The 10,163-nt window shown below is 36.2% G+C and overlaps 2 protein-coding genes across 2 annotated transcripts in view; both read left to right on the top strand.

Moving 5' to 3' along the window:
• Positions 1 to 2,838, top strand: part of pih1d3 (PIH1 domain containing 3) — a 4,125-nt gene extending 1,287 nt beyond the window's left edge. The window contains exons 2-6 of the mRNA XM_015386643.1: positions 212 to 281; positions 374 to 476; positions 1,248 to 1,344; positions 2,384 to 2,469; positions 2,679 to 2,838. Coding sequence (XP_015242129.1) covers positions 212 to 281; positions 374 to 476; positions 1,248 to 1,344; positions 2,384 to 2,469; positions 2,679 to 2,808 — 486 coding nt within the window. The 3' untranslated portion in view covers positions 2,809 to 2,838. The remainder of the gene's footprint in view (positions 1 to 211; positions 282 to 373; positions 477 to 1,247; positions 1,345 to 2,383; positions 2,470 to 2,678) is intronic.
• A 3,358-nt stretch (positions 2,839 to 6,196) lies between these two features.
• tmem55b (transmembrane protein 55B) overlaps positions 6,197 to 10,163 on the top strand; it is a 25,614-nt gene continuing 21,647 nt past the window's right edge. Inside the window, exons 1-2 of the mRNA XM_015387277.1 lie at positions 6,197 to 6,483; positions 7,420 to 7,613. Coding sequence (XP_015242763.1) covers positions 6,366 to 6,483; positions 7,420 to 7,613 — 312 coding nt within the window. The 5' untranslated portion in view covers positions 6,197 to 6,365. The remainder of the gene's footprint in view (positions 6,484 to 7,419; positions 7,614 to 10,163) is intronic.

Here is a 10,163-nt window from a genome sequence, read left to right as displayed (position 1 = left end):
ATAAACAACCATTCACATTCACTTTATTAACTTGTGTAAAGTCGGGCACCACTCGGGACAATTCAGAAATGCAACGGTTGGAACAGCCGCTTCCCGACGACTTGAATGCAAATTGTTTTTGTTTTTTTATTTGATCCTCCCATACATCATAAAGGTTGTCTGGTTGCCAAAGCTTTGTGGTAATACATTGGGGTTTGTTTGTTTTTTTCAGCCGATTAAAACAGCATGTGCGCAACTTGGACCTGGACATATTGGCCCCAAACCCAGGAAAGAAAAAGAAGGTATATTCACCTGTTTATCTCAAGTTAATGTAATTCTGTGAATTGAATTTTCAAAGTACAAACTAACTTTCATTTTATTTCTGGTAAAATAGTGTCTACCTACACAAAGATAACCAGTAAAGATATCTGGAGTGAGGAGGAAATGGTTGAGGGACCCCAGTATGATGATCTGGCTGACCCTCGACAACAACCTGAGTAAGAGCTCGAGTGGCTTTGTCTGGATTTCAAATAATTAACATTGCAACAAGCCATGGTGGCGCATATGAAAAAATCCATGGAAATTTCTCAGCACCTTGTAAATGGTGTGTTAAAAGTATTTAAATAAATAAATTTTTATAACAACAGCATAATCTCACATAAAAAAAATTTAAATCTAATCCTTAAAGTAAAAAAAAAAAAAAAGTTCAATTTAAGCAAATACTTAGGTCAAAAGCTTTAAAATTGTAGTGTTTCTTTAAAATAGTTTTTCTCACACATATTGACACTCATCACACTTAAAAATCATTGCTTTAAATTAAAGATCTAATTACTCATAACAAGCTTTCGGGGATGAATTATTAGTAATCCAATACTGCTTTTCTCTGGAATAAATACAATATGACACAGATACCAATTTATTTTACCACAAGAGCTACTAGGTTTGATGACTGTGTGAGACGGTTGGAAAAAAGAGATTTAAAATAAAAAGTCCAGGTAACTGTTAATTAATTGTCTCAAAGAAAGTGCTGCACCAAGTTTACTTTACATTGTTAAATGACACTCATGTTAACATCTGTTTAGATTTTTGTATCAATGAATAAAGAAATACAAATAAATGTTTCATTTTTCTTAATTTGTCAGTGTGCAAATATTTCTAGTACATTTTAAGGCTTTTTACACATCTTTACCTGGAAAGAAGGTGAGGCTGACAACACGAGCTCAGATAATGTGAAGTTTTAATGTCATGTCTTGTATGAATTTGTGCAGGTATGAAATTATATTGAAGCAGAATGTGGGAACACAGGACCTGTTCCTGGGCTTAAGTCGGAAGGACCCATCTTCAATGTGCTGTGAAGCCATGCTGGTAATTCATCAAACATCTTTTATTCAAGAAACTTTTTTACTATTGTTTTGGATTTGTTTTTTGTTTTTTTAGAAAACATACAGCCAGCATTTACTTAAAAAATGCATAAGCAAAATTCAATTACTATTAAATTGTTTGAAAGTTGGTTTGAATTGTTAAAGAAAAAACTAAATGAGCTATATTCTACTGAACTTAACTCACAGGGGAAAACAGGCCAGATGTGGAAAATATAAGTCCTATTAAAAGATGCATTGAAGCAGTCTTTTCCAAATGCCATGGTGCTGACATCATACATTTCCCTATTGATTTAATACCGTATATGGAGCACATCCAAAACAGTAGATCCAGGAAGTCTATGCAGTTTTGAAAACTATGGAATTTAATAATAAATTTTCTCAGGTCTGTGTAAGTATGGAAAAAGAAAGTGTATGAAAATATATTTCAGGCTAAATTTCCTATGATATTTTCTACGTTGTGGTCTTCCCTCATTTCTTACTTCTTTGTCTTGTTTTTTTACTTTTATTCCTTTTGTGCTTCCTTTATTTAACTACTTGCACTCCTGTGTCCTACCTCTGCTTCTCTATCTCTCCTACCTCCTTGTTTCCTTGCCTCCTTCCTTTTTTCTCTCTGTCTTTCCCTTCTTTCTGTCTCATATTTGTACATTTTATGCAAACATGTTAATATTTATAAAATTCCCGCCTCCTGTAATAAAACATGCAAAAAATAGATAAATATGTTGCACACCTCCATATTTTAGATCTTTTAACTAAAACTATGCGGCTATTAGCTTAAACAATCCTTATGTGATGGGGAAATAATTTTTAACTGTAAATATCAACATAAGCCATATAGGATATTAGAACTATGCAAAAAGGATAAATACTTTAATTTTATAGTGATGTGACTGATTAAGAAAATGTATTACTTTCACTTTTTTTTTAATTGCTCTTTTAGTGAAGCGTGTAATTAAATGACATAAAGCAATGTGTTTAAATAGCATAATTTCCAAAAGATGCTGATGTCTTTTTCCTCTTTTTAGGTGAAAATAAAACTACCCGACACAAAGGCAACATATATCATCTTAGATATAAAAGAGAAATTCCTGGATCTGCGGACACCAAAGTAGTAAGAGACCCTGGCTTTCAGTTTTGATCTCTTATTGAGCAGCTGCAGTTCAGACTAAGAGCTCGCCTCTTCAAACATTTCCCTTTAACCAGTGCTTCACATCATGACCTGAGCTTTGATTACTTCTTCAGCCAGCTCTTCAATCACTTTACATCTCTCCTACACTCTCTTTGTTTCTTTCTCCTGTCTCTTTTTTGTGTGTTTTTTAGTAAACTGGGCCTCCATCTGCCCCATCCCATCCAGAGTCAAGAGGGAAAGGCTCAGTTCTTCGGTGACAGACAGGAGCTGGAGGTGACTTTACTGATGAAGCGACCAATGGACTTTATCAACATGCAATAAAAAAGGAAAAAAGCAGCAAGATCTGAGATAAACCAATACTTTTATATATATATATATATATATATATATATAAGTAATCTCTGCCTTAATTGACCAAAAGGTGGAATAAATATGCTATCATACATCTAAATTTTATTCACTATGCTTTTAGTTTTTTTCAGAATTTAAAAGAATGCATGGTTAAAGTAGATGTTATAAACCTTTTTTTTTAATGAATCATCCTATGGAGGTATTTTAGAAGTAGTTGTAGAAATGGTATGACATTTTATATGCTTGCAACAATGTGCCTGAAGAATAAAAACCTGTAATAATTTTATTTTTATTGATTATTTTTTATTTCATTTTATCTACATTTTTAACTAATGTTGAGGCTAATGTTGTCAGTGATGAACACCAAAGTCTAATTCCTTGTTTGTATGGTAAGCTTGGCTGATAAATTAGATTTTTATTATTTTTTTAATTTAGACAGTAATGGTTTATCTTTTAGGAAAAGTGTTGTGTTTTAGATAAGTGATTTAGAAGTCACATGGTATTTGTTTGAAACAAAACAGCAAAATATGGAAAAATAAGGACATCCAACAACAACAAAAAAATAAATGAATAAATGAAACTTTCACCATGAGACAGCCAGACCAAATTTGCCAACATTTTTAATCTCTGCTTCAGCTTCACCTCCTACCAACAAACATGTCATGTACGGCACCCTATAGAAATATTTGGGAACCTTACCACAGATACACTTCATACTTCAGTGAATTTATTTGTTTTTTGATTGTTTTGATTTTTTTATGGCGAGAAAAATAAGTGCATAATTGTGATAAATGAAAAATTATTATTTTTTTTTTAGATGACTTTACAAACTGAAATAATGCAAACGTACAAATTGAAACCATTTAGCTGCAGTTGGAGCTCCAAGTCATCATTTTTCAAACTGAAATCTTTTTTTCATGGTTATGTCACAAAAACTACCTGATGATGAATAGAGAGCATCGTTGCACATCAGTTTTCAAGCCTCACAATTTCTCAGTGCATCCATTTGAACACATGTGAATGCTTTGATCTATTCAGTTTCAATTTAGTTCAGTTTATGTACATTGGGGCAATTCACAACACATGACACCTCGAGGCCCTTTACAGAGACAATTCAATCAGCTCATATAGATTGGTTTCTATCAAAGAAGTCCAAGTTGACTGCTTCGATTTGTTGCTAGATTCACTCCTGCTGGATCAGCATGTGGCGTCAGTAGGCCACTTGCATCAGCAGTCTGTCATGCCGAACATGCATGCAGCGACAGTAGGGAGGAAAAAAGTCCACCATAGCCACATGCTGCTACTTTCACCATGAGATACTATATTCAGATTGCTATACAGTGTTAGTTTTACAACATCAAACCAAATTATTATTATTGTTGTATTCATCATTGTAAAAACGAGATAATAAATATTGCAGCAGTAAAACGGTTATATTTGACATCATATTTCTACATCACACAGGCATAAAGTAGATATTATCAGAGAATAAACTTTTAGCATTATAACAACACATGCTCTTCTTTATTAACAGAGTCAATGGGTCTTAAACTTAATGGGGAAAAGTTCTGATGCTGTAGTTTAAAAAGCTTTTCAACCTCATACCCTGCAGCACGCCCTGATCACAGCACCTATTGGATGTCACAGTGATATATAAATAGTAACATTTCAGACATGTTTGTCCATCTAGTGCCCTACAGGTAAGAACCAGCATCTTGTGTTTTGGAGTAAAGGGGGAGTCAGTGTAACCCAAAAGGAGGTGCTGTGATAAGAGAGTGGCAGGGGTCTATGAGGCTTTGTACACTGACATTCTTGTGTGGTATACTAACCATAATCCATAGCAGAATATCTAGAGTTGAATTATGTTGGGTAGATACAGATTGGAATTTAAAATAATAATTAATAGAAAATAGAAGCACAAATAAATACATGCTGCAAATTATTGGGACTTGTCCTCTGCTCCTTTATATTGCTAAAAAGATGTTGTGTGTATAAGCATGTTCATTAAGCAGAGGACAATGCTGTGGTGGGGGAAGCAAATTTATAGTCAGGATTGCTCCTCTGGCTGGGGGAAGCTTTATTACTTAGTTGTAACTGTAATTTCTAATTATTCATGGTTTGAAGTGAATTTGGACGAGTTGCTGTGTCCTCTGTCAGCACATATCCATCCATCCATCCATCCATCCATCCATCCATCCATCCATCCATCCATCCCTTTTCTGTCATGCTTATCCCAGGCGGCTTTCGCGAGGTCATTATAAGAAATCTATTTAGTACACCACTGGAAAAACTGATACAAGAAATGTTAAGATTGCTTAAAATAAGTGCAATTCCCTGTAATTTGAGCAAGAAAATAAGATGATCTACTAAATGAATTAATATTTTTGCCTTTAATACAAAAGACTTAGATGCTCTTGAATTACAATAAAGCTGGGCATACACTGTGCGATTTGTTTTAATCGTTGCACCCAGCTACCTCTCACACTGTATGACGAAACCCTGTGGTTTCGTCGAACAGTGTGAGAGTGAAACACGCTGCCTTGGCAATTTGTGCAATTTTGTGCTGAAAGCCCTAAAAAAAAAAAAGAGGCAACTATGTATTTGGACAAAGACATGGCTGAGCAAACGTGGCTACGATTGTCTGTCAATTTTACAGAAAGAACTCCATTTCACTCGCACCCCTGCCATGCTGCTGTGTTTTCATCTGAGAGGAAGAAGAAGAAGAATCCTTGTTTGCGCACTCAGTGATTTGCCCACGATGGTCAACTAAAAATATAAAAAATTTTTGATTTTCCCCCGGCCTCACGTTTCCTGATCAGGAGGTCGTTGTGAGAGGCTGATCACCCCTCGTTACTCCCTATACACTACAGGATGCACAATCAGGCTGAAAGTCGGGCTGATCAGAAAATTCTCTCATGAATCCCACAGTGTACACCCGGCTTAAGGAAGTTATTTTGTCTTTTTTTAAAACATAAATATTGTTCTATTGGAAAACTGTCTCAGTTATCTGCTCAAGCAAAGGTAAAATGAACTCAGTTTTAAGAAAAATAACGACTTTCTTAGATTTCCTTTTATGCTGTGTATGTTTTCAGTATATTTTCAGGACTAGAACAGGGGCCAGGACCAGCTCTACAGGGGCACTGGCCCCGTTGGCCCTTTTCAAGAACCGCCCATATGGAAAGACTCTAACTGTAATAATTGACTCTATTAACTTAAAAATGGTGTTTTATTTCATATATATTTCAGAAATCGTACTACTGGAGGTAAAAAATAGAGAGAGTTAATAATAAATGGCTATTTAAAGGCTAAACAATGGCTGTCCTCCTTCCGGGCGCATCTCTCCCAGGATCGCATCAGGAGAGCGGTGCCACACCCCCCCGGGCTCCGTTACCGCATCACGAACGGTGCTGGCGGACTGGGTGGGTGTGATCATGTGACGACTCATTTCCGAGACAACAATACAACACCGAATCGGTCAGCAACGTCTCTCCTGCTCTCTCACCCCCTACCTGCGCCTCGCTCTCGGTATGGCGGACGGCGAGAGGTCCCCGTTACTCTCAGATTTGGGGGATGGCGCTCTTGGAAGCGGTAACGGGGGGGTTTCTCCCGGCGCTGGGTCCTATAGTGTACCCAACAAACCAGAGAGTGAGTATGCACAGTGTCCATCCTCAGTCCAGCCTCTGTTAGCCTAGCTTAACACAGCCTCCTTCACTGACTGGGCATTACAGTTAGCCCGTTAGCTCTGTCATTTCCACTAACTGTACTAACTATTTTAATGTTTCTGGTGCAGAATTTTGCGAATGCTTGTTAAACCACATTTATTCACCACATTCTCTCAGATAAAAAGGTTAGTTTTATAGTATTTACATAAATATTTGTAAACCAAGTAGCCGTTGTATTCTTAGCCTAAAAGATGCTAGCTCTTTCTTGCGTCTGTGCTACTGTGCTTAGCTTAACGGCTAACAGATAATAATGACACCATGAAAATATCTATGTTTATGGACTTTGGGTGAAATAGAATAGCTTATTCTGGCTAAATGTTTTCACTAGTTATGTTATTGTAGGAATTGCGAGGGTCTGGCTAGCATCCTAGAAACACCTGATTTGATTGACAGGAGGAAGTGACTACGGATGCTGCGGAGGGATGCTGCATCCAATCCCACTTTGCATGTAAAGCGTTTACTACAAAAGAGAAGATATTCTTCTTCTAACTCATCACTTAGATTTTTCTAAATAAATAAAAAGAATTTAAGTAGATAAAGAAGCAGACAGAGTTGCGTATTTTAGGTGATTTCTAGGCTAAGCTGTCCTTAACACTCTGGTTTTAGCTTTTGTAAATACTCCTGTGTTGAAACCAGCCCTGCTCTGCATTCCTAAAGTGTTTTTCAACTAAAGCTCCTTTCTGCTGAACGCCAGACTTAATCGCATTATCTCGTTTGTTGTAATGGGTTACTTGTTATGAGAATTGAAGGTTGTTGGGTTTTTTTTTTTTTCAATGCACTGCACCACTCCTGTAACCTCCAACAACTAGAGCTTTTGTTATATTATTACTTTCATATTTTTTATTCTGCTCTTGTTCAGGCTTCCCCCCTTTCCCCAGTGCCAGTCAGCCTTCAGTGCTCCTAGGGGAGGACCCTCCACCCTATTCCCCACTCACCTCCCCGGAGAGCGGAAATGCCCCTGTTATCAGCTGCAGAGTATGTCAGAGCCTCATCTCGGTGGAGGGAAAGATCCACCAGCATGTGGTGAAGTGTGGGGTTTGCAATGAAGCTACGGTGAGTTTATGAAAAAAAATAATGTATAGCTAAAGTAAAAAAAAAAAAAAAAAAAACTTCACCTATAAAAAGAAGCAGACACTATTAGATCCTTAACACAAACAATTTTAAATCTAAGTTTACTACTGATCTACAGAAAAGTAATCAGATTTGTGGTTCATAACAGTTCTTAAAAAGGGTGTATTTACAACTCTGTCTACATCATTACTTTTTTTATGAATATCCTTCCCTATTAATCCATATCCATGAACATTTGACTAAATGTTTCTATAATTTTCTAAAACTGTCCTGACAAATATGTATTAAAATAAATTACCAAGTTTGGTTAAGTAATAAAAATAAAGCCTAGTATGGAAAAACATTTTAATTTCCACACTTTTTTCTATCCTATTCTGTAAAGGCTGTATTCATTCATTCATTCATTCATTTATCCATCCATCTCTCTACCTTCCTGCCAGCATTGCTGATCCTGCTGGACCTCCTTCAAAATATTTCAGCATAGTTTTACATAAGCTGCTTATTGTTTAGCTCTTGTTCAGCTCATTTCCCCTTGTTTGCAGAGGGCTCGCACAAACTATGGGAAAGTATTCAATTTAATTCTACAATTTTTTTTTTCAGATCGAACAGAAAAAAAAATAAAAGAAGAAAAAAATAGTATTTAAAAATGGAAATTATATGTTTTTACATAAGTACTGCTGGGTCATGAGAGCTCACAGCAGTTATGGGGAAAAAACAACACTGTTTCATTTAAGTAGGTATAGTGACAGAGGGAGAGCGGTGTTATTCGCTATTATTCTGTTATAATACGTTAGGTTTGGAGTTTAAAAACTCATGAAAAACAAATAAATTATGAAATAAACAAAAAAATAACCTAAAATGTATAGAATGCATTGCAGTGTTGGTTCTGGTCAGTAAAGATATTTGTTTTGTAGAAGTTTCTACTGTAGCATCACTTCAGTACTTAGAGCCACACTTAAAGTGTGGGAAGGGGGCATTGAAACCTCCCTGGTGTAGAAGTTGACCTTTTTAGTATCCTTTCTTTTTTCCTTCTTTATGTTTTCCTCTTCTTCCAACCTCCTTACCTTTTGCCTTGTGCCGTTTCTTCCTTCTTTCTTCACATTCTTGCAACCTTCCTTAACTATGTCCTCCTTCCTTTTCTTGATTTGATTCATCATTCTCTTTGTAGCTCTTTAGAATAATTTAGTCATGTTACGTCTTACAATCTGAGGATTCTGCTAATCCATCCATTTTCTGTCTCACTTATCCCTGGTGGGGTTGCGAGGGGTTCTGGTGCCTCCTCGACAGGTCGCCAGACCATCGCAGGGCAACACAGTGACAAACAGAAAAAACAACCATTCACACACACACCTAAGATGGTTTAGAGAAGCCAATTAGACTAACATTCATGGTTTTTGGACTGTGGGAGAAAGCCGGAGTACCCGGAGAGAACCCACACATGCACAGAGAGAACATGCAAACTCCATGCAGTAAGATTCTGGGCCGGGAATTGAACCTGGAACCTTCTTGCTGCTAGTAGCAGTGCTACCCACTGCTTCATTGTGCAGCCCATGGTATTGTGCGTATGTGTTTCCAAATTCTCCATAGAAAACAACTGCACAGCTAAACAGTCATTTAATATTTACTGTGTAAAGGAAGATAGAATCAAAATCAGGAGGAACACTATGAGATGATGCACAGGTCCTAACGGTTAGAACAACAATTTTATATTTCATCTCCACCTGCTGACAGTTGAGCCTCTCTCCCTTGAATTTTTACCTAAATATAATACATTGATTGATCCCCTACCATTCAATTCGTGATTAGAACAAACTATACCAGGCATTTTGATGCCTATTAGTTTGTCTGAATATATATTTCTGATATCTGAAATAATTTTTTTTCCTTGTCATAATTAGCATTTGAAACAACATTATATTCTTCCTATCGAAATAAATCATTCTGGAAAGATCTCTGTATTCCTATTGTTACTGGCCTAATTTGTATTATTTTGACTTGGAAGAATGTATTTCAGATACCATAAATAAATATTCAGTCAAGCTGATAAATGTCAAAACAGCCACTTAAAATATGTAAACGTTTCTAAGTATATAAGATATAAGTCTTACTAGTACCATTTTTTTTTACTTTCTGAAATTAATTTTCTGCTGCAAAAATGTAATTGAGAAAATCTGTTTTTACAGCTCCGACTAGGAATTTTTGATCAGAAAGAATTCTATTTTTGTGATCTACAAATGGAGCAGCAAAGAAACATAATTTTGATAAATGTTAAAACGGCCTGCCATAGCGGACTTTATATAAACCTATGCATTAACTTGAGCAGCAGTTCTTTTCCTGGACCGTCTTCCTCTGCTTTGCAGCTTTAGAGCTTTTAAACACATTCTCCATTTGTTTTTGTTTGTTTTTTTCATTTCTACATTAGAGTCTCTAGTTCCTGTTGTTACGAACATGTTCAACTCTGAGTGGACCAGCTTAGAGTTTATTAAATTAGCTCACTGCAACCTTAGACTAGATCAATTCAGAGTTGAGTAT

Source organism: Cyprinodon variegatus, unplaced genomic scaffold (genome assembly GCF_000732505.1).
Source record: "Cyprinodon variegatus isolate N-32 unplaced genomic scaffold, C_variegatus-1.0 Scaffold17, whole genome shotgun sequence".
Classification (NCBI taxonomy): Eukaryota; Metazoa; Chordata; class Actinopteri; order Cyprinodontiformes; family Cyprinodontidae; genus Cyprinodon; species Cyprinodon variegatus.
Note: the sequence above shows the minus strand (reverse complement) of the source record. Positions and strands in the feature narration are given on the sequence as shown.